Here is a 24,705-nt window from a genome sequence, read left to right as displayed (position 1 = left end):
ACTCGCATTCAGTCACACTTGCTTGTTCACTCTAGCTCGCTCACTCACTCGTGCTCACTCTCGCTCACTCTCGCTCACACCCTCACTTGTGTTCACACACTCATGTTCACTCACGCACACGCACGCATGCACGCACGCATGCACTCACTCGCACTCACTCGCGTTCAGTCACTCTTGCTTGCTCACTCCAGCTGGCTCTCTCACTCACTCACTCACTCTCGTTCACTCATTCACTCTCGTTCACTCATTCACACTCATTTACCCCGAGCTGAATGTAACTGAAAGAATGCTTACATTCAAATATGAGATTCCTTACAGTATGAGAGTTACAATGTTGCTTTGAATTACTTATTAAAATTAAATTGTAAAAGCATTCACAGAGAGCAGCTGTATTTAAATCTATAAATGATGCTAATTGTGGCCAAGTGCTGAGACTCTCTTTGCTTGCTAATTTATGTTGCATTGCCATGATAAACACCTTTGTACTCCAGTCTTTATGTTGATGCAATGGGAAAGCTTCACTGTAATTCACCCATTCATTTTTTGCTATTGTGTTTGAAAATTTGTTCATAATGGATTCACTGCACTGAAACTCTAGTTAATTACCGTGAGTCTGTTGAATTAAACAAAATATAATGAATGCTTTATTAATCATCCGTACAAAATTATTGCATAAAATTGACTTGAAACAAAAACAAGATATAGTAACAATCTTTGCAACATAAGATGTAATGAGCGTTGTTTAAAGATTGGAGGCAGCATGCAACCGTTTTCATTCGCTTCAAGTACTGATAGTGAGGTACTTAACTATATTGGCAGTAACACCATAATGATAGCGGTATTGTAATAGCTTGATGGATCTTTATTGTACAGGACTATTTAATTTAATAGGTTTTCAGAACCTTAGGCATTAATCGCATTCCCTGATTGACAGGGGCAGCAAGGGAAAAGAGCACCTTTTATTGTTTGTACTCATCAAATCTGTTAAACCTAATTCTGTAGAGTATTTGCATATTCTGAAGTATTTCTTCTGAGTGGACTTAAATCCTCCTCGAGTGTTTGATGCATTTTTATATTCATTCTTAAGGTATCTACATGCACTATTAGTTCTGTATAATGCAGCCAGGCATAATCTCTCAGATAAGGATGGTCTTGAACAAGACTTTCTATGAAGGATGGCATGTTACATTTCTGACTTATTCTACTCAGCCTGTATAATAACTGAAATGTCAAGCACTGTTCACAGAGTATCTGAAATGTATGCCTGCCAGCAGTGGACACCAGGAAAGGCAGTAGATGTTTCCAGAATGTTCATTGTGTGTTAAAAACCTCATTTTGTACTTCATTATTTAACTTTTATTTGTCAAACTAACATATTTTCATTTCTCTCCAGAGATGCTGCCTGTCTCGCTGAGTTACTCCAGCATTTTGTGTTAATCTTCGATTTAATCCAGCATCTGCAGTTCCTTCCTACACAGCTGATTATATAGTAATGGTTTGGTATTTAAATGTTGCAGAATTTAAAAAACTTTGCAGAAGTGAACAGTAAATTTCATAAATGTTGGACAACTAATTCCCAGTTACTGCATTCAGCTATCATCAAGACCAGACACTTGTGAAATATATTAGTGCGGATATGAATAATTGCTCAATCAATTTACAAAGTAAGGTTGTCCTCACTGGATGATGGAGATGATCTGGTTAACTTGTCCAACTAGACCAGAGAAGTGTATTTGCAATGTCCACATACGACATGTTACTTTGCCTTCATTTCTTCTAGACACAAAGATGTAATTTTTCTGTTTATTTGACAAAACTAGGTGATCAATTGTTGATGTACACAGTCATGTACAAGGAAGAAAGGAGGACCCGGCGTCGGGGGACTGCCATGAGTGGGGGTAGAGCAATGGACAACGGGGACCGGGCGTGGGGGGACCGCCATGAATGGGGGTAGAGCAACGGGGACCCGGGATGGGGGGGTAGAGCAATGGGGACTCGTGGGGGGAACCGCCATGAGTGGGGGTAGGACAATGGACAACGACGACCCGGCGTGGGGTAGAGCAACGGGGACCTGTGGGGGGAACCGCCATGCAGGGGGTAGAGCAATGGGGACCCGGGATGGGGGGGTAGAGCAACGGGGACCCGGCGTGGGGAGACCACCATGAGTGGGGGTAGAGCAATGGACAACGGGGACCCGGCGTGGGGAGACCGCCATGCAGGGGGTAGAGCAATGGGGACCCGGGATGGGGGGTAGAGCAACGGGGACCCGGCGTGGGGAGACCGCCATGAGTGGGGGTAGAGCAATGGACAACGGGGACCCGGCGTGGGGAGACCGCCATGCAGGGGGTAGAGCAATGGGGACCCGGGATGGGGGGTAGAGCAACGGGGACCCGGCGTGGGGAGACCGCCATGAGTGGGGGTAGAGCAATGGACAACGGGGACCCGGCGTGGGGGGGTAGAGCAACGGGACCCGTGGGGGGAACCGCCATGCAGGGGGTAGAGCAATGGGGACCCGGGATGGGGGGTAGAGCAATGGACAATGGGGACCCTGGGGGGACTGCCATGGGTGGGGGTAGAGCAATGGACAATGGGGACCCTGGGGGGACTGCCATGAGTGGGGGTAGAGCAATGGACAATGGGGACCCGTGGGGGGACCGCCATGAGACCGCCATGAGTGGGGGTAGAGCAATGGACAATGGGGACTGCCATGCAGGGGGGTAGAGCAATGGGGACCCGGCGTGGGGGGACCGCCATGAGTGGGGGTAGAGCAATGGACAATGGGGACTGCCATGCAGGGGGGTAGAGCAACGGGGACCCGGCGTGGGGGGACCTCCATGAGGGAGGGGGGAGGGGGGGAAGAACAAAGGGGGAACGGGGGGGGGTATGGTCTGTAACTTTGTAAGCACCCCTTGTGGACGGCTATTTGCATACGGTGGCAAGGTATGCAAGCAACGAATTTCACTGTGACAATACAGTATTCAGTTCAGTAATATTTTCCTGTTCTATTCTAAAGTACTATTGACTGCTTTTCTTTCTTTTTCCAGGAGTCGCCATCCGGCCGTAGGAAGGCCCTGGCCACCAGCAGCATCAACATGAAGCAGTACGCAAGCCCCATGCCCACACAGACCGATGTCAAACTCAAATTCAAGCCTTTATCGAAAAAAATAGTTGCTGCCACACTACAATTTTCTTTATCTTGCATTTTCCTGAGAGAAGGCAAAGCAACGTAAGTCTCTTGGATTCATCGAACATGTCTGCAGTTGCTTAAGATGCATTTTACATCTCAAATATATTTTTATTCCATTCAGTTACATGGCAATAGAAACATAGAAAATAGGTGCAGGAATAGGCCATTGGGCCCTTTGAGCCAGCACTGCATTCCATATGATCATGGCTGATCATCTAAAATCACTACCCCGTTCCGGCTTTCTCCCCATATCCCTTGATTCCCTTAGCCGCAAGAGCTAAATCTAACTCTCTCTTGAAAACATCCAGTGAATTGGCCTCCAATTCTGTGGCAGAGAATTCCACAGATTCACAACTCTCTGGGTGAAAAAGTTTTTCCTCATCTCAGTTCTAAATGGCCTACCCCTTATTCTTAAACTGTGACCCCTGGTTCTGGACTCCCCCGGCATCAGGAACATTTTTCCTGCATTTACCCTGTCCAATCCTCTAAGAATTTTAAATGTTTCTATAGGATCCCCTATCATCCTTCTAAATTCCAGCGAATACAAGCTCAGTCGACCCATTCTTTCATTATATGTCAGTCCAGCCATCCCGGTAATTAACCTGGTGAACCTACGCTGCACTCCCTCAATAGCAATAACGTCCTTCCTCAAATTAGGAGACCAAAATTGCACACAATACTCCAGGTGCGGTCTCACCATGGCCCTGTACAACTGCAGGAGGACCTTGATCCTAAACTCAAATCCTCTCGCAATAAAGGCCATAATGCCATTGGCTTTCTTCACTGCCTGCTGGACCTGCATGCTTACTTTCAGTGACTGATGTACAAGGACACCCAGGTCTCGTTGCACCTCCCCTTTTCCTAATCTGACACCATTCAGATAATCTGCCTTCGTGTTCTTGCCACCAAAGTGGATAACCTCTCATTTATCCACATTATACTGCATCTGCCATGCTTCTACCCACTCACACAACCTATCCAAGTCACCCTGCTGCCTCAGAGCATCCTCTTCACAGCTCACAATGCCACCCAGATTTGTGTCATTCGCAAACTTAGAGATGTTACATTTAATTCCCTCGTCTGAATCGTTAATGTACATTGTAAACAACTGGGGTCTCAGCACCGAGCCTCGCGGCACCCCACTAGTCACTGCCTGCCATTCTGAAAGGGACTCGTTAATTCCTACTCTTTGCTTCCTGTCTGCCAACCAGTTCTCTGTCCATATCAATACCCTACCACCAATACCATATGCTCTAATTTTGCACACTAATCTCTTGTGTGGGACCTTGTCAAAGGCTTTTTGAAAGTCCAAATACACCACATCCACTGGCTCTCCCTTACCATTCTACTTGTTACATCCTGAAAAAAATCCAAAAGATTAGTTAAGCATGATTTCCCTTTCATAGATCCATGTTGACTTTGACCGATCTTGTCACTGCTTTCTAAATGCACTGCTATAACATCTTTAATAATTGACTCCAGCGTCTTCCCCCACTACCGATGTAAGGCTAACTGATGTATAATTCCCCGTTTTCTCTCTCCCTCCTTTCTTAAAGAGCTGAGTTACATTGGCTACCCTCCAGTCCACAGGAACTGAACCAGAGTCGAGAGAACATTGGAAAATGATCACCAATGCATCCACGATTTTTAGGGCCACCTCCTTGAGTACTCTGGGATGCAGACCATCAGGCCCTGGGGATTTATCTGTCTTCAGTCCCATCTGTTTACCTAACACCATTTTTTGACTAATGTGAATTCTCTTCAGTTCCTCCCTCCCACTAGATCCTCGGACCCCTAGTTTTCTGGGAGATTGTTTGTCTCTTACTTAGTGATGATAGAACCATAGTACTCATTTAACTGTTCTGCCATTTCCTTGTTTCCCATTATAAATTCACCTGTCTCTGACTGTAAGGGGTAGATCAGTCACTATATTCCTGATCCAGGCTGGGTCTTCAGACTGACATCCTATGGAATGTGTCTTGCACATGTGTAGTCGTAGCTTTATTGATAAGATAGTAGAACAATCGAGATGGTTGAGAGCGTGGGACTCTTTCTCTGCAGTCTCCAATGCTATGGCTAACAAAGAACTTTAGATGAAGTTAAATGACTCATCGTCATTACAACGTCTTACATGGATGGTGTCAGGAGTGATCTTCCGCAACAACATCAGCTGGAAATTTGTGAGGTTTTTTTCTCTCTTTTCTTCACGAGAGAGGTCAGAGAGTCTGTTTGCTACTATGGCTGATGCATTTCGGAAGCCGGATCCTCTTATCTTCGACAGCAACATCGGTGAACGCTGGCGCATTTTCGAGGAATAGTTTGATGTTTTTATCGCAGCCGCTCATTATGACAAACCGTTTCGGGCTCAAGCAAATATGCTCCTCAATCTTGCCAGACTGGAGGCTTTTGAACGAGCTAAGCAATTTGAGTATGTGGTGGCATTCATACAACCTGCCGTTGGGGGTCAACCTGCGGTCGTCACCCCTGCCGAGTCGAGGGAGGATCCTGAGTGTGGAACATTCCCACAACTATGCAGCCCTCGGACCAATCCTACCATGGAACGTCTCAAGTCCAACTCCCGCAATCAAAAGGAGGGTGAGACTGTTGAATCATTTATTTGCGCTTTAAAAACGGCAGCGAGGAGCTGTAGGTTTGGTGTGCTCTCTGATGAGCTTATCAGAGACAGGCTAGTTTGTGGTCTCATTAGTGACAAACTAAGAAAAGAACTTGTGCGCGACTTTGACTTAACTCTGGATAAGGCTAAATCCATCTGTGAGAATCATGAGGCAACTATTCTTAACACCCGAACGCTAACTAATGCACAACGATCTGCCACAAGTATCGATGTCGTTCAGGCTGGTTTCCGGAAAGAACGTAAACCTGAGATAGTGGTGAGAATCCAGCCAGATCAGTCTGGAATGCATTTTATTGTGGGCTGTACCACTGTGGAGGAAAGCATGCAGCAAAAAGGGAGAAATGCCCTACTTTCGGCCAAATTTGTCATGCCTGTAAGAAACGTAATCATTTCAGGAGATGCTGCAAATCCACATCACAGGCTTCCAACAGAGGGATAAATAGACAGCCCTGCCCAGGTACAGTCGGCATCACAGTCTGTTCCATCTGATAGCAGTACTGAAGAAATGGCCAATGTTGTAGGTGTCGCACTGCTACTGGATTCGGTTGAGGCACAACGAGTAACGAATGACGAGCCTTTGTTACTCTGCTGGTTAATGGTGTCGAAGTCGAAGTGAAAATAGACACTGGTGCCAAGTGCAATGTTATGTCTAAAAATGGATTCAAATCACCAAGGAATGCCATTACAAGCCGAGCAGGTAAAGGTATGCAGTACCATCCTAGTGGCGTATGGTGGCTGCAACATCAAACTCATCGGGAAGGCAAAGCTGCAGTGCCAACTAGGGGTACAGTCATATAGGCTATCGTGGTACATTGTTGATAATAACGTAGTGCCACTGCTAGGACTCCAAGCATGTCAAGACATGGGGCTGGTTTTGTTCAGCAAAGTCGTTCACCAGCTGACCCCGATTAAAGATGACACGTCACAGCAATTTCTTACGGAGTATAGCGATCTCGTCACCGACGAGCTTGGAAAGCTACCAGTAGCATATTCAATGACACTGGATCCGGACGTAAGACCCTTTGTTGGTTCCGCACATCGCATCCCCATAGCTTCAAAGCCCAACTGGACAGAGTGCAGACACTGGGCATCATCACGCCCGTCGTGGAACCAACGGACTGGGTGTCCTCTATGGTTGCTACTACCAAAAAGAACAAACAAGGGATCCACATATGCATCCACACTGCTGTGAAAGGCTGCACCACCCCACGCGCACGCTGGAAGAGATGGCTGCCCCCATGGGTAAAGCAATGATATATTCTGTGCTGAACGCCGAGCTCTTTCTGGCAGATTCCACTCGACCACGTCATCTGTGCTTACCACTTTCAGCACTCCGTTTGGCCGCTACAGATTCCTCTGGATGCCATTAGGAATCAACTCGGCCAGTGAGGTGTTCCAACGCACCATGGAACAAATTTTCGAAGGCTATCCCTGCTCTATCATTGTTGATGACATTATCGCTGCAGGTACGGATGTAAAGGAACATGATTCCAATCTAAAGAAAGTGCTGGACTGTGCCAGGAGTGTGCACTTAAAACGTAATCCTCTCAAGTGCAAGTTCTGTGTGAACCAGGCGTGAACATGGGACATATTTTCACAAGCGAAGGCCTCAAAGCCGACCCTTCGAAGACGTCGCCATCAGTGAGATGACGGCACCAACAGATGTCCCCGCCCTGCAGAGATTCCTCAGGAGGGTCAATTACCTGGGGAATTCATTCCGCACTTCAGCGAACTGTCCTCACCCTGCGGCAGCTCACCCACAAAGGCACTGCCTGGATGTGGGACAAGCAGCAGTAAAGCGCGTTTGATACTCTCTAACATCACATGTCGTGTTCTCCTACACTGTCCTATTTCGACGTAAATAAGCCTGTCGCGCTCACTTGTGACGCTTCGCAATGCGGCCTTGCCTTGCCTGCAGGAAGGGAAGCCTGTGGCGTAGGCTTCCAGGACAATGACGGACACTGAGACTACAGATGCACAGATCGATGCACAGTTGCTGGCAGTGGTCTTTGCGTGTACCAAGTTCAATATCCACACCTTCGGCATGCCAGTGACCATCAAAACGGATCACCAGCCACTGGTAACCATCCCAAACAAGCGTATCCACGCGGTTCCAGCACGACTACAAAGGATGATGTGAAGGCTCCAGAAGTGCGACATTGCACTTGTTTACAAACGCGGAACACCTATGTACCTGGCCGACAATCTGTCTCGGGCTCCAAGGAAATCCACTGCCCAGCTGGCGGCTGAGAAGGACACTTTCGACGTTATGGTAGTCAACCTCATCTATCGTCTCGCATGGAGGAGCTGATGACACACACAGCTAAGGCCCCCACCTTGCAGACACTCACCTCTATCAATAAACTTGGATGGCCCAGCAAGCAGCACACGCTTCTGCCCTCTATTCAGCCCTTCTTTCCCGTTAGAGACAGTGATGACGGGGTCGTCATGAAGGGTTACAAAGCAGTGACGCTCCAACGGGAGTACGTCGACGCCATACACAGGGGACATCCAACGGGAGTACGTCGACGCCATACACAGGGGACATCCAACGGGAGTACGTCGACGCCATACACAGGGGACATCCAACGGGAGTACGTCGACGCCATACACAGGGGACATCCAACGGGAGTACGTCGACGCCATACACAGGGGACATTCAATGGGAGTACGTCGACGCCATACACAGGGGACATCCAACGGGAGTACGTCGACGCCATACACAGGGGACATCCAACGGGAGTACGTCGACGCCATACACAGGGGACATCCCGGAACAGAAGCCACAGTGAAAAGAGCGAGGGACATTTTTTTCTGGCCTGCAATTGCGGATAACATTCTCCAAAGGATACAATTTTACCCCGTGTGCAACAGTACCAAGCCGCATCAGCAGAGAGAACCACGTCTGCTGCACCCAGCTGCCTTGGTCCCTGGTGGCGACTAACATCTTTGAATGGCACAATCAACAGTACCTTGTGCTTGTGGACTCGTACTCCAGCTGGTTTGAAATCGATCTACTTCGCACTTCTACTTCTGCGGTGATTCTGAAGGTAAATAGATTTCTCGGTCCATGGGGCACCACTTACTCTCATGTCTGACAATGCTGGGCAATTCACGAGCCAGCTCTTCAAGGTTTTTGCTGTGCAATGGGACTTCAATCATGTCACCAGCAGTCTGGAGTATCCACAATCGAATGGGCTGGCAGAACGGGCTTCCGGCAGCGCCAAACAGGTCATGGAAAAGTCCCACCGAGCCCGGTCAGGCAATCTCCTCAATCTCCAAAACATTCCAGGTGACGCGACTCTTGGCTCTCCAGCTCAAAGACTAATGTCCAGACAGACATGCGCTGCCCTTCCCGTCTGGAAGCAATTGCTAGAGGCACACGTGCTCAAGCCACAGGTGGTTCAGGCTCAGCTACTCCGCAGCGGTAGAGTTGCTGCTTTACAGCGAATGCAGTGCCGGAGACTCAGGTTCGATCCTGACTACGGGTGCTGCACTGTAAGGAGTTTGTACGTTCTCCCCGTGACCTGCGTGGGTTTTCTCCGAGATCTTCGGTTTCCTCCCACACTCCAAAGACGTACAGGTATGTAGGTTAATTGGCTGGGTAAATGTAAAAATTGTCCCTAGTGGGTGTAGGATAGTGTTAATGTACGGGGATCACTGGGCAGCACGGACTTGGTGGGCCGAAAAGGCCTGTTTCCGGCTGTATATATATGATATGATATGATATGATATGATTGTTCAAGTCGTTCCCTCCAACCTGTGCAGGAAGAGCAGACTGTCAGGCTCCAAACCCAGAAAGGCTACGATTGTATGAGCACGGTCAAAGAGAAATGCCAGGAACCCAGATCCTATCTTGTTCAGTCATAAGGTACCTCTACAAAAGAAATCGTAGACACCTCTTACCGGTAGAGGAGCCGGTACCATCATAGCGAATCCCGTACGATCCCTCGGAGTATCCAGATGAAATGATGTGGACAAAAGATGGACAGACCCTTCTAAATGACAAACACATGACAGTGGATCGTGAACAGTTTTGGAATCAGGTGCCCACGTCTGCACCTGCAGAAGACCCACTGGTGACGTTGCTGCTGGTGGAGGAACCACCCATGGAAAAGTCACCTGTTAAGCCGGTACCGGTAGAGAAATCGCCTGTGAAGCTCGTGCCGGTGGTGGCATCACCAGTGAGAAGTACCACTGAAGGGCCCTACAAAACTCGGGCAGGAATGGTCTGCAAACCGAATCCCAGATACAAGGACAAATGACTTAATGTTTTTATACACGATCGTTGGTGCGGATATTGCTTTGGTTTGCATTGTTTTGCTTGCTTTGCTTTGCCATTATTGTTAGATTGTGGAGCAGTATATTCAGGCTTTTTATAAGCTTCGCTATATTGCTTGCATGCATGTTTGCTTTATTTTAATAGGCAAGAAGGAAGATGTAGATTAGTCACTATATTCCTGATCCAGGCCGGGTCTTCAGACTGACATCCTATGGAATGTGTCTTGCACATGTGTGGTCGTAGCTTTATTGATAAGATATTAGAACAATCAAGATGGTTGAGAGCGTGGGACTCTTTCTCTGCAGTCTTCAAAGCTTATGGCTAATAAAGAACTTTAGATGAAGTTAAGCGACTCGTCGTCATTACAACTTCTTACATAAGGGAGCTACATTCGTCTTCACTAATCTTTTCCTTTTTACATACCTAAAGAAACTTTAACAGTCAGTTTTTATATTCCCCGCAAGCTTTCTTTCTTGCTCGTTATTCCCCCTCTCAATTAACCCTCCTCTGTTGAGTTCTAAATGTCTCCCAGTCTTCTGGTTTGCTGCTTCTTCTGGCCAATTTATCTGCCTCTTCCTTGGATTTAACGCGATCCTTGACTTCCCTCGTCAGCCACGGTTGAGCCGCTTTCTTCGTTTTATTTTTTCACCAGACAGGGATGAACAATTTCTGGAGTTCATCCATGCGGTCTTTAAATCTTCGCCATTGCATCGCCACTGTCAACCCTTTAAGTATCATTTGCCAGTCTAGTTTGTCTGTTTGTCTTTATGTTAAATGTATTTGTAAAGCGCTTTGAGCATGTGATAAGGCGCTATATAAAATAAATATATTATTATTATTATTATTATTATTCTAGCCAATTCCTGACTCTTACCTTCAAAGTCTCCTTTATTCAAGTTCAGGACCCTAGTCTTTGAATTAACCGTGTCACTCTCCATCCTAATGCAGAATTCCACCATTTTATGATCACTGTTGCCCAAGGGGCCTTGCACAACAAGATCGCTAACTAATCCTTCCTCATTACACAATACTCAGTCTAGGATGGCCTGCCCTCTAGTCGGTTCCTATATATTGTAAAATTTATTATTGTAAAAATATATTATTTAAAAAACCCATCCCATATACATTCCAGGAAATCCTCCTCCTCAGCATTGTTACCAATTTGGATGGGCCAATCTATATGTAGATTAAATGTCACCCATGATAACTGCTGTACCATTGCTGCACACATCCCTAATCCCTGCTTGATGCTATCCCCAACCTCCCTACTGTTGTTTGGTGGTCTGTATACCTCTCCAAGAAGCATTTTCTGCCCTTGGCTATTTCGCAGTTCTATCCATACCGATTCTACAGCATCCAAACTAATGTCTCTCCTTGCTATTACATAAATCTCCTCTTTAACCAGCAATGCCACCTCACCTCCTCTTCCTTTCTGTCTATCCTTCCTGAATATCGAATACCCCTGCATGATTAGCTCCCAGCCTTGGTCACCCTGGAGCCATTTCCCCGTAATTCCAACTATATCATAACCCTTAACTACTAACTGTGTATTCAATTCATCCACCTTATTTCAAATGCTCCTCGCATTAAGGCACAAAGCTTTCAGGTTAGTTTTGCTTATCTCCCTTCTACCTTTTGCTTCTGCCTTCCTTTCATTGCCCTCTGTCTCTTTGCATTGGGTCCCATCCCCCTGCCCTGCCAGTTTAAATGTGACCATTCCTAATCTCTTTCCCGTTAGCTGCATGGATCCAGGTCCACGTTGTTGACTCCACGCCCCCCCCCCCCCCCCCCCCCCTCCCCCCCCCCCCCTCCCCACCTTTTAGTTTAAACCCACCCATGTAGGACTAACAAACCTGCCTACCAGAATGTCGGTCCCCTTCCAATTAAGGTGCAGACAGTCCCTTTTGTACAGGTCACCCCTGCCCCAGAAGAGATTCCAGTGATCTAGAAATCTAAATCCCTGCCCCCTGCACCAACTTCTCAGCCACACATTCAAATCCCCTATCTCCCTGTTCCTATTTTCACTAGCACGAGGTACTGGAAGCAACCCAGAGCTAACCATCCTAGAAGTCCTGCTTTTCAGCCTCCTGCCTAGTTCTCTATATTTACGTTGCAGAACCTCCTTCCTCTTCTTACCCACGTCATTTGTGCCCACATGCACATCTACTTCCGGCTGCTCACCTTCCCTCTCGAGGATGTTCTGAAGTTGGTCTGAGACGTCTTGGACCCTGGCTCCAGGGAGGCAACACACCTTACTCGAGTCTCGCCTGTCGCCACAGAATCTGCCATCCGCACCTCAGACAATGGAGTCACCCACCACTGTGGCTCTGCCTGACGTCGGTCTCATCGATCGAGTGTCAGCGCTAGGATTCGAGTCACGGATGGGGCGTAGTAGAACTTTTTGGCAATTAATTTACTGCAAGAACTCTGCCATTATTGTTTCTTTGATATGCAGATTATATTGCTGGGTAGATTCCTTTTCCCCTCCTCCACCCCCCTCCTCCACCCCCTCCTCCACCCCCTCTCCTCCACCCCCCTCCTCCACCTCCCCTCCTCCGCCCACCCCCCCACCTCCACCTTCCCTCCTCCACCTTCCCTCCTCCACCCCCCTCCTCAACCCCCCCTCCTCCACCCCCCTCCTCCACCCCCCCTCCTCCACCCCCTCCTCCACCCCCCCCCCCCCCATCTCCACCCCTCGATGAGAGAGACAGTGCATTTGTTTTCATATTTGGTGGCATCTCACCTGCCCTGACCTTGCACGGGGACTCGGGATAATCTGTTTTTACCAGATAAATATCAATTTTGTCAATGAACATTCTGAAATATGCCCACAGCTTTTCATGAGATTTGATTCTGATAAACAGGGATGAGGATATGCAAAGCCTGGCTAGTCTAATGAGCATGAAACAAGCTGATATTGGAAACTTGGATGACTTTGAGGAAGAAAATGAAGATGAAGAAGAAAACCGGGTGAATCAAGAAGAAAAGTCAGCAAAGATCACAGGTTTGATCTCTTATTAACTACTTCAAATTAAAATAGTGAGAGAGAACTTTGGCATTAGATAGTGGGTTATATTATGGTTGAAGATGCATTAATATTGTTTTTTGCTTTCATTTATTCTGTCTGCAGTAAAGGCTATTTCATATTTCATTCTCATGGACATTATAGTATGTTTAACTTTTCCATTTCTTTCATTATTGATACATCTTTGAAGACCGTTCGGGGTGAAAAATGTGTACTGTTTCCAGAGGTCATAAAGGAGATGCCATGAATCTTAAGTTATGATTGACACGTTTGTTTATTTTACACTATTGAGTTTAATGTTCTTGCGTGTTTTTGATTAGGATTCAGTCTGATTGTTAACTGTTTATAGAGTCATAGAGTCCTACAGCACAGAAAGAGGCCCTTCGGCCCATCGTGTCCGCGCCGCCCGTTACCAAACACAGTCTAATTTTAATCCCATTTTCCCACATTTGGACCGTAGCCCTGAATGTTGTAGCATTTCAAGTGCCCATCCAAATGCCTCTTAAACGTTGTGAGTGTTCCAGCCTCCACCACCACCCCAGGCAGTGAGTTCCAGACTCCAACCACCCTCTGGGTGAAAAAGTTCTTTCTCACATCCCCCCGAAACCTCCCTCCCCTTACCCTGTATCTATGTCCCCTCGTTGTTGAACCTTCCACCAGTGGAAGAAGTTCCCCGCCATCTACCTTATCTATGCCCCTCATGATCTTGTACACCTTGATCATGTCCCCTCTCAGCCTTCTCTGCTCCAGGGAAAACAACGTTTTCAACATGGTAACATAAAAAATGATAAGAGTAGTAATTAATCTTTTCTTTAGAATTTACCAAGAGGTGATGGGTTATAAATTTTAGATACCGTAGGGAACTTGCAGGTCAAGCAAGACCGTTGTAAATCTGCAAACATCTTTTGCAATGAGTGCCATTGGATGATCCATTTCCATTTGCTCCTGAAATGCCCACAATCACTTGAGCCAACCTTGATGAGTTCAGTTAATTCCACAATATGTGCAGAAAGCTCTGAGAGCATTGGATGAAGCCAACTCATAGACACAGAAGCATACCGACTATAGTGCTTAAGGTGCGATAAATCTAGAAATAGCCATTCCTTTGGCCAAATTGTTCCAACGTAACCTCAACGCTTGCATAAACATAGAAATTAGGAAGCTTTCCCAAATATGTTCTGTCTAAAATCAAGCAGGACAATCCGATTCCCATTCTTCTATCCTACTCTCAAAGTGATGGAAGATGTGATAAACAGTGTAGTCACGAGGCATGTATGGACCAATAATGTGCTCAGTTAGATTAATGAGTGTTGGAGTAACTCAGCTCATCAGGCAGCAACTCTGGGGAAAAAGGATTGTTGACGTTTTGCGTCTGGACACTAAGTAATGCATGGTTTTCTCAGAAGCACATCTCCGAAAACAACTCTGTGCCAAATATGAACAAAAAAGTGGATTTCTTGAAATTACGTGAAATGATTGTGGCTGTACCTCGTGCTGTACGAATATCACACAACGAGGGGTTCTTTAGGAGCCTTTTGCCCTTATTACCCAGGGGAGATTTACATTACCATGACACAGATATTTCAATTTTCACTGAGAAACCTCCCTGACCACTGACTTTAAATATTTGCCTTTCGTTTATGTGTCCCAATAGTTTTATTGGCAAGATACTTGATAGTGTACACCATGAATCCACTATGAGAATCTGGATATTGTGCAGAGACTGCTGAATAATCTTGTTTGATTGCAGAGCTATGGAAGAGTCAGCTATGTAACCGGGTGAATTGTAACTCAGAATAGCAGAAGTAGAATAGGAAGACTTTCTGGATAGGCAGTCAGAACCATTTGTCCAGGATAAAAATGTCATAGACTAGAGGGCATAGCCTTAAGGTGAAAAGGTCTAAGTTTAAAGAAGAGACGCAGGCAAGATTGTGTGCAAGATCTAAGTGCATGATCCTGTGTTCTACTGCTCTGTGTTCTCTGATATCATCATTTGATTGCAGAAGATCCCACCGAATGCTAACGCTAGCACAGCTTTAGGCTACCTGCTCGGTGCAATAAACTCACAACAGAGCACATATCCAGAAGCAGCCCACATCATAGCCGGGGACTTCAATCATGCAGACCTAAAGTCAGTTCTCCCGAAACTTGAACAACACATAAGATGTGCTACCAGGGGGAAAAACACACTAGACAAGGTTTATTCAAATATTAAGAAGGGTTTCAGGTCAGCACCACTACCACACCTGGGGCAGTCAGATCACCTGTCCATATTCTTAACTCCAGCATACACCCCACTCAGGAGGAAAGCTCCAGTCACCATAAAGACTGTTAAGACATGGCCTGAAGGAGCTTCCTCGCAGCTGCAGGATTGCTTCGAAAGGACCAACTGGGATATTTTTGAGGATCAGGACTTGGAGGAGTATACATCAACTGTACTCTGCTACATCCAAAACTGTGTTGACAATGTCACCGTCGACAAACGTATCCGGTTGTATCCCAATCAGAAGCCCTGGATGACAAAGGATGTCAGGTCTCTCCTCAAGGACCGTAACACCGCCTTCAGGTCTAGTGATAGAGCTCTATACAGTGCCGCTAGAACCAACCTGAAGAAAGGCATCAAGGATGCCAAAGCGTCCTACAAGAGGAAGATTGAGGACCACTTTACCAACAATGACCCACGGCGGGTATGGCAAGGCATCCAGCACATCACCAACTACAAGACCAGCAACCGCACGACTGCCGACGGCGACGCCTCGCTGGCAGAGGAACTTAACTGTTTCTTTGCTCGTTTCGAGGTGAAAGCTGCAGTGGCAGACATAACACCCTCTCGAGCACCTGACAGCAACACCTTCACTGTGCAGGAGTATGATGTTAAGCGCGTGCTCAGAGCAGTGAATCCCAGGAAAGCTGCAGGCCCCGATGGTGTGACGGGCAGAGTGCTGAGGGAATGTGCAGACCAATTATCTGAGGTCTTCACAAAAATTTTCAACCTGTCCCTTTTAAAATCCACCATCCCTCCCTGCCTGAAGTCCGCCACAATCATCCCACTGCCGAAAAAGTCTGTCATCAGCGGCCTTAACGACTACCGTCCGGTAGCACTCACACCGGTCATCACAAAGTGCTTCGAGAGACTGGTCCTGCAGCACATCAAAGCCAGCCTCCCACCCACCTTCGACCCATACCAGTTTGCCTACAGAGCAAATAGGTCTACAGGAGATGCCATCGACACTGCTCTTCACACTGCACTGACCCACCTTGAACACCAGGGGAGCTATGTGAGGATGCTCTTCCTCGACTTCAGCTCTGCCTTTAACACGGTCATCCCGAGCAGACTGGTCACCAAACTTTCCGACCTTGGATTTTCCCAAACCATCTGCCAATGGATCAAGGACTTCCTGACCAACCGCCCCCAAACCGTCAAAATAGGCCCTCACCTCTCCTCCACCATTACACTGAGCACCGGCTCACCACAGGGCTGTGTGTTGAGCCCCATCCTTTACTCCCTCTACACTCACGACTGCGCCCCCACCCATCCCACCAACACCATCATCAAGTTCGCGGATGACACGACTGTGGTTGGACTCATCTCAGGAGGAGATGAGACAGCCTACAGGGATGAAATCCAAAGGCTGGCAGCATGGTGTTCAGTGAACAATCTTGTCCTGAACTCCTCCAAAACAAAGGAACTTATAATTGACTTCAGGAAAACCAGTGTAGAATACGACCCACTCTACATCAATGGGGTCTGTGTGGAAAGGGTACCCGCTTTCAGGTTCCTGGGTACGCACATCGCAGAGGATCTTACCTGGTCTACCAACACCATCACCACAGTGAAGAAGGCACAGCAGAGACTCCACTTCCTGAGGATCCTCAGGAAAATCAACCTGCAGGAGAAGCTCATGATGTCCTTCTATCGCTGCTCCATCGAGAGTGTGCTGGCATACTGTATAACCACATGGTATGCCAGCTGCTCAGAAAAGGACAGGAAGGCCCTTCAGAGGGTCATCACGACGGCCCAGAAGATCATCGGTTGCTCACTGCCCTCCCTGGAGCACCTGTTCAGCCTACGCTGCCTCAGTAGAGCAGGCAAAATAATAAAAGATCCATCCCACCCCGGCCACCGTCTGTTTGTTCATCTGCCCTCTGGTCGACGTTTCAAGTCGATCAAATCCCGAACAAACAGACTTAAGAACAGTTTTTACCCCAGGGCCATACGAGAACTGAACACTACCTTCTGCACTAGGCAACACTGTTAAAAAATCTTTTGTACTTAATATAATTGTATTTATTTGTTTTTGCATTTATTGCATATATGTTTTTACGCACCATCAGGATTGGCTATTTTTTAATTTCGTTGTACTCGTTGCAATGACAATAAATGAATATTATTATTATTATTATTATTATTATTTCCAACAAAGGAGCATTTCATCATCTTCCTTGACATTCAGCAACACTTGTATTGCAGAACCTTGGACTGTTAATGCCGTGGGTTCACCATAAACCAATATATATATCTTGATAAATAAAGGAGAATAACGTTGACAATTATTTTGATTGAGGAATACTTTGCTACTTTGTTTTTTGGGTCTGATGAACAATGTTTGGTAAATCTTACTCTGCATGTTTCTTGTTAACATAAGTGTGTCCACGCTGAGTATTAGAAATTAGATGTTCAACTAATAACTAAAATAGTCACAGTGCATCTTTGTATCGTTGATGTACTTGGGGTTGCATTTGTTTCTTTGAATGGCTTCTGATTGAGACAACAATCACAATACTGTTGTGAAAACATCTTTTTGATTTTTTAAAATGTAACAGTTTTGAATAACAGGATATTATGATCTCAACATTAACTTTCCTCAACTTTAAGATTAGATTTTATTGGTATTTTCTGATTGGTTTAATAACAGTTTAAAGTTAAAATTATCAATTGTTATATAAATCGGTTCCACCATGATAAGTTCATTCATCAAGATACAATTTGTCATCCAACCCATAATTTGCCTGGAACCTAGTTTTCTAACAAGATGTTATAAATTCAAGGTTTGCAAAAGGCTTGTGACACTTGTTCCAAAGTTTGAGTTGATCAAATAATTGAGTTGAATTGTGAATCTGTGGAATTCTCTGCCACAAAAGGCAGTGGAGGAAAATTCACTGGATGTTTTCAAGAGAGAGTTAGATTTACCTCTTAGGGCTAACGGAATCAAGGGATATGGGGAAAAATCAGGAACAGGGTACTGATTTTGAATGATCAGCCACGATCATATTGAATGCTGGTGCTGGCTCGAAGGGACAAATGGCCTACTCCTGCACCTATTTTCTATGGTTCCATGATCATGTTCATGTCATAGGGGCAGAAGTAGGCCATTCGGCCCATTGTGTCTATACTGCCATTCGATCATGGCTGACCTATCTTTCCCTCTCAACCCCATTATCCTGCCTCCTCCCCATAATCCCTGACACCTATACCAATTAAGTATCTGTTAATCTCCGCCTTAAAAATATCCAATGACTTGGCCTCCACAATCCGTGGCAATGAGTTTGCTTCTGACTGTCATTATTTGGGCTGATATGTTTTCAGCACTTATGAACGGTTATGCCATAAAAACAGAACAAATTGCTAACCATGTGCAAGCTTATTCACAAAACTAAAATGTCTGATTCATAAATTCAAAATTAAATTTATTATAAATGGTTCTGTTGCCTGAGGCAATGGTGAGAGTAAATATCTTTGCATTTATTCCATTTCAATTATTTTTATGTAGCAAATTATTTGCCTATATTTCAATAATTGACATCATCCTGAGCTTTTTGTAACAGAAGTGTTTAACATTATTCATCATCTTTAAAGGAAGCTAATATCTGGCGATGTTAAGTCAAACTAGACCAAGTGGACCCGTTGGGCCCCAAACCTCTCCTGCATTGGTGCAGCACCCTCCCCCTCCCCCTCCACCCTCCCCTCCCCCTTCCCCCCTCCTCCTCCCCCCACCTCTCCCCTCTTCCCCCTCCCCTCTTCCCCTCCCCTCTTCCCACTCCCCTCTTCCCCCTCCCCTCTTCCCCCTCCCCCTCTTCCCCCTCCCCTCTTCCCCCTCCCCCCACCTCTTCCCCCTCCCCTCTCCCCCCTCCCCTCTTCCCCTCCCCTCTTCCCCCTCCCCTCTTCCCCTCCCCTCTTCCCCTCCCCTCTTCCTCCTCCCCTTTTCCCCCTCCCCTCTTCCCCCTCCCCTCTTCCCCCTCCCCTCTTCCCCCTCCCCTCTTCCCCCTCCCCTCTTCCCCCTCCCTTCTTCCCCCTCCCCTCTTCCCCTCCCCTCTTTCCCTCCCCTTTTCCCCCTCCCCTCTGCCCATCCCCATCTCCCCCATCACCCCTTCCCCCACTCCATCCCCTTCAACCCCCCTTACTCTCCCTCCCTCCACCCCCTCCCTCCCTCCCTCCCTCTTCCCTCCCTAGGAGATAGATTTAAACTTTAAAATGTGAATAAAACTATAACACTGATATCAATGAAACTTCCATTAGCACCAAAGGGAAGACGGCAAGTAAGGTGGGCCTAAAATTGTCGCGCTATCGTCTACTGTTTTATCTAGTTCAGGAACAAACAAACAAACAAACAAACGAGAGTTTTACTCAATAGATGGATTCAAATGGAAATATTTTTCCTTCCACTGTAACCAGTGAATGGATAAACTTCCAGCTAAAGGGAGAACAATGGAATTGTACATGTTAACTGGATGGGAACACTTTAGATTCAGCATTGAGAATACTTAGGTAACAACCCATTCTTCAGGATATGATATGATTCAGAATTCCTTCCAAATGCTGCAAGCACCGACATTTTAAAGGCAGTGTATAGAGATCATACAGTGGTATCAGTAAACTTGGAATTATTGTAATTCTGAATTCTTTGTTTGAGTCTGAAATGAAAGTATTTTGCTGCTAAAATGACTTCAATTCTTACTATATTCTTACCGACCTCTCTGACCTCTTCACAGGAATAAAAACTGCCACCTGCTCTCTGGACCTCATCCCCTCCAGCTTTGTCAAGGCCTGCCTTCCTGCTCTCTCTCCACTTATCACTGCAACAATAAACTCCTCCCTGTCCACTGGCATCGTCCCGCCATCCCTCAAAATCGCTGCTGTCACCCCCATTCGGAAAAAACCTGGTCTAAACCCTGACACCCCAAACAACTTCAGACCAATCTCCAACCTACCCTTTCTGTCCAAAGTTTTGGAACGTGCTGTAGCTTCCCAACTCAAATACCACCTCTCTACCAATAACCTGTATGAAACTTTCCAATCCGGATTCCGCTCAAACCACTGTACTGAAACTGCGCTCCTCAAAATCACAAACGACATTCTCCTCTCCTCCGATGCTGGCAACCTCAACATCCTCATCCTACTTGACCTCAGCGCCGCCTTTGACACCATAAATCACTCCATTCTCCTCACCCGACTTGAAACCTCCCTTAACATCACCGGCACAGCCCTATCCTGGTTCAAATCTTACCTCTCGGACAGACACCAGTTCATCTCCATTAACAACTGAAATCCCCCACCGCTCCCCTCCCCCAAGGTGTCCTCCAAGGCTCAGTCCTTGGCCCCCTCCTCTTCATCCTCTACCTGTTCCCCCTTGGTCAATTAATCCGCCGTCATGGTCTCAACTTCCACTGCTTCGCCGATGATATCCAGCTCCTCATCTCCACCAAGTCAATCTCCCCCACCACACACTCTACACTGACAAACTGCATCACTGAAATAAAATCTTGGCTTCAATCAAATTTCCTCAAACTCAATTGCAACAAATCTGAAATCATCATCATTGGTCCAAAAACGCTCACCAAATCCACCCAAAACTTCATCCTCAACATTGATGGTCTCCCAGTATCCACCTCCCCTCACATCCGGAATCTTGGAATCATCTTTGATCAAACCCTCTCCTTCGACAAACACATCAAACACATCACAAAGACAGCCTTCTTCCACCTCAAAAACATTGCCCGTCTCTGTCCATCCCTCTCCTCCACAGCTGCAGAAACCCTCATCCATGCCTTCATCACCTCCCGTCTGGACTACTGCAACAGCCTCTATGGCGCACCCTCAAAAATCATCAGTAAACTTCAATACATTCAAAACTCCGCTGCCCGTCTACTCACCCACACCCCGATCCGTGACCATATCACCCCCGTCCTTTACAAACTCCACTGGCTCCCCATCCCCCAGAAAATCCAGTACAAAATCCTCCTCATAACCTACAAAGCCCTCCATAACCTGGCCCCATCCTACCTGACCTACCTCCTCCACAGGCACACTCCCACCTGCACCCTCCACCTGTTCGTTTACTTATTTATTTATTTATCTATTTATTCATTTCCCTATGTTCTCTAAATCTCTGTAAAGCGTCTATGAGTATATGAAAAGCGCTATATAAATAAAAATGCATTATATGCAGCATAATATTGTGACCCATAAATCAGAGGTAAATCACTGCAAATTACCTTGGAAGAGTAAGAAATTGGGAAGAGGTACATATTTCAGTTGAAGATAGACACAAAAAACTGGAGTAACTTAGCGGGACAGACTATCTCTGGAGAAAGAATGGGTGACTTTTCGGATCGAGACCCTTCTTCAGACCCGAAACGTTACCCATTCCTTCTCTCCAGAGATGCTGCTTGTCCCGCTGAGTTACTCTAGCTTTTTGTGTCTATCTTTAGTTTAAACCAGCATCTGCAGTTCCTTCCGACATATTTCAGTTGCTTGTCTTAGTCTCACTTGGTTAGAGTGTGGAACCTGCTGTTCTATCACAGCAATGACCTTGAGAAGTTGGTGAAGAGGGGAATTGTAGAATGTTTGCAGATGCTTTCATAGAGCTGGGAAAGTGTGTAAAGTCAAAATACAGCTGCAAATGTGCGGTGTTCTCAACTTTCTATGGTACATAGAAACTATGTGCTGCAAATAAAAACCAGCAGAGTAGAGAAGGGTTTAGGAATTATATGACAAGAAACAATCTTATCAATGGGGTGGGAGGTTCTATAGGTGATTACAAAGTTTGGAGCAATCAAAGGAAGAAGAATTGTTAAATGTGCTTAATAAAATGAGTTTAATTATTGCAATAAAAATAAATGAACATAAACCGTATTTAATGAAGATTAGAGAACACCATGTGAATAAACTTTCACTAAAGATTACAAAACCACAGAGGCAGAGTTTGTCCAGTATGCAAGTAAGAGACAACCAGAAACATTCTATTGAAGATTTTATGGTGAATGATCACCTCAGAGCTGAACACTAATGGTCCATGGGAGTTGATCTTGACGTGAGAGGAGCAGCTTATTTTGAAAGCATAGTACTCTCTTTGACCTTTTTCTTATTTCTTAAAGCATTTTTGTGTAAATTAAACAATGCAATAGAAGAATGCTTACAGACAAGGCATTTAAGAACTTCTCAGCATGATATATTTTAAAGTAAGGTCATAAGGAATAGGAGTAGAATTAGGCCATTCGGCCCATCAAGTCTACTCCGCCATTCAATCATGGCTGATCTACCTCTCCCTCCTAACCCTATTCTCCTGCCTTCTCCCCATAACCCCCGCCTTGAATATTTAACGTGGCTGAAAACATTGAAATGTGATGCTGAAGAACTCTGTTGAAGACTGAATGTTGGCCACTGCTGCTCAACATCGTGTACTGGGGCATTTACAACTGCTGCTCAACATCGTGTGCAGGGCAGGGCATTTAAAACAATTGGTTTATTAACGCCAATTGACTTGGTCATTGCAGTACGGTTAAGAATCTGTGTTCATTATAATGTTTTTTCTACCATTGTTAATCAACAACTACTCACGACTAATGATGTTAAATACAAAAACCTTGTAAAATATGATGAAAGTTTAATCTTCGGTTCTAATGATACTGGACATCCTTTCTGCATGTGTTTCTGATTGAAGCATATCACACAGGAATACAACTTGAGCAACTGAACAGAGCATTTGGTTGTTTACAAGCAAGAGAGATTTTGGTTCATTTTTGAAGTAATTGTACACATTATGAGTAACATTAAAGTGCTGTGAGAATTGCAAATGAGACATAAGATGAATCTGATAAGGAATGTCTTTTGGGAGCACTATGCCTCCGCTTGTTGCAGAAATTCCTGACATGATTATTTCGACTGGCTTGTGTTTACAGAGATAGTAAACCAGTTGAATGCTCTGAGCAGCTTAGATGAAGAACACGATGACTGCCTAAAACAAGCAAATAAGCCTGCAGCTAAATCAACCAGTTCTTCTGAAGGTCTACATGCTTTCTTCCTTTCTCTTTCATGCTCTGCTTCTGTGCTGTAGTTGGTGAGCTGTAATGTTCTGTCACCTCACTTGTTTTGCTTTTGCTTAAATTATTTTCTTGTATCTGCTGATATGCTCTTTGGTAATTGCATGCATGCCCTTTTTCATTTGCTGTCTGTGGTGCAGCAGTACATATCTAGTGCATTTCTCCCCGTACTAAAGCTGGTAACTACTAGGGATGCAGAGTGCTGCATGTGGGATTCTGTTCTGCATATGTGTAAAGTCTTGAATTCAGACCACTATTTAATGTCACAGTCAGAAAAAAAGTTGATTGAATAACCTGTTTTTCTTCTTTTGTTGTAGTCAACGTTATCTATTGGTTAGCCAATTGGGAATGATTGCAGGAAACAATTGACCTTGTGGGGTGGAATCATTCCTTTCTAGTACTGGAATATGTTTGTATCCTGGTTTTTAAGTTTGGGATTATTTCAAGAAAGTGCACATCCAATACCTCCCAATGGGTGTGGTTTCACCAGAGTGTGTGTCCTGATATTTTGTAAGAGTAAAACATAGGTTTCTGAAGCTGTCTTGTCTTTCTGTTAGAGGATGAAATAGTCTCCTCTCTACCCCCATTCTGCCTCAATTATGCAGAGAGATCATGCCTGCCTTCTGATTTGTTTTTCTCACCAGGAATTCTCTAATACATTAGGCAGGGGAAAGGTTGTTCAAGCCTTGGAACAGGCTGTTAAAGATCATAAGATGATGGGAGGCTTCTGTTATAATGAGAGACTCAGGAGAAACTAACACTACCTTGGGTCAGATAGAGAGCGTCATGTGGAGGTATCATGGTTTTGACAATCTAAGCATGAGGCAATTTCTCCTAACTCATGGGTGTCAATTTAAACTCACTGCCTTTAAAAGCTAAGAATTTTTGTAGAATGTCAGTTCCCTGATTGGAAATTATGGTGGAAACCGAAATATAAAATATTTTAGAAAAACACAAACAGCACAATGTAGCATTCCTTGATAGACAAGTTTTTAATGTTGATCTTATTAACTCATGGTAAATCTATTTAATTTGCTGGATTCCCTAGGGTAGTGGGAAACTTTCTTGTTTTTGATTGGTGCCAAAAACGTTGAATTCTGGATTTTGACTGAATTCCCTGATCTCAGGTGCAGGTCTTTTCTGAAAGTGATCTGCTGCTTGTTCAATAATTAATTAGTTAGGCCAGTCCTCTAAATGACCAAACCTTTTATGAACCTGTTAGCCTTCTGGTACAATGATGAAAGTTCCGATGTTTG

General features: G+C 45.5%; 1 protein-coding gene across 1 annotated transcript in view; it reads left to right on the top strand.

Annotated features, from left to right (window-relative positions):
- Positions 1–24,705, top strand: part of ehbp1 (EH domain binding protein 1) — a 384,927-nt gene that overhangs the window by 90,998 nt on the left and 269,224 nt on the right. The window contains exons 6-8 of the mRNA XM_078405706.1: positions 3,045–3,226; positions 12,969–13,108; positions 23,309–23,413. Coding sequence (XP_078261832.1) covers positions 3,045–3,226; positions 12,969–13,108; positions 23,309–23,413 — 427 coding nt within the window. The remainder of the gene's footprint in view (positions 1–3,044; positions 3,227–12,968; positions 13,109–23,308; positions 23,414–24,705) is intronic.

This window comes from Rhinoraja longicauda, chromosome 9, assembly GCF_053455715.1.
Source record: "Rhinoraja longicauda isolate Sanriku21f chromosome 9, sRhiLon1.1, whole genome shotgun sequence".
NCBI classification, from domain to species: domain Eukaryota; kingdom Metazoa; phylum Chordata; class Chondrichthyes; order Rajiformes; family Arhynchobatidae; genus Rhinoraja; species Rhinoraja longicauda.
Note: the sequence above shows the minus strand (reverse complement) of the source record. Positions and strands in the feature narration are given on the sequence as shown.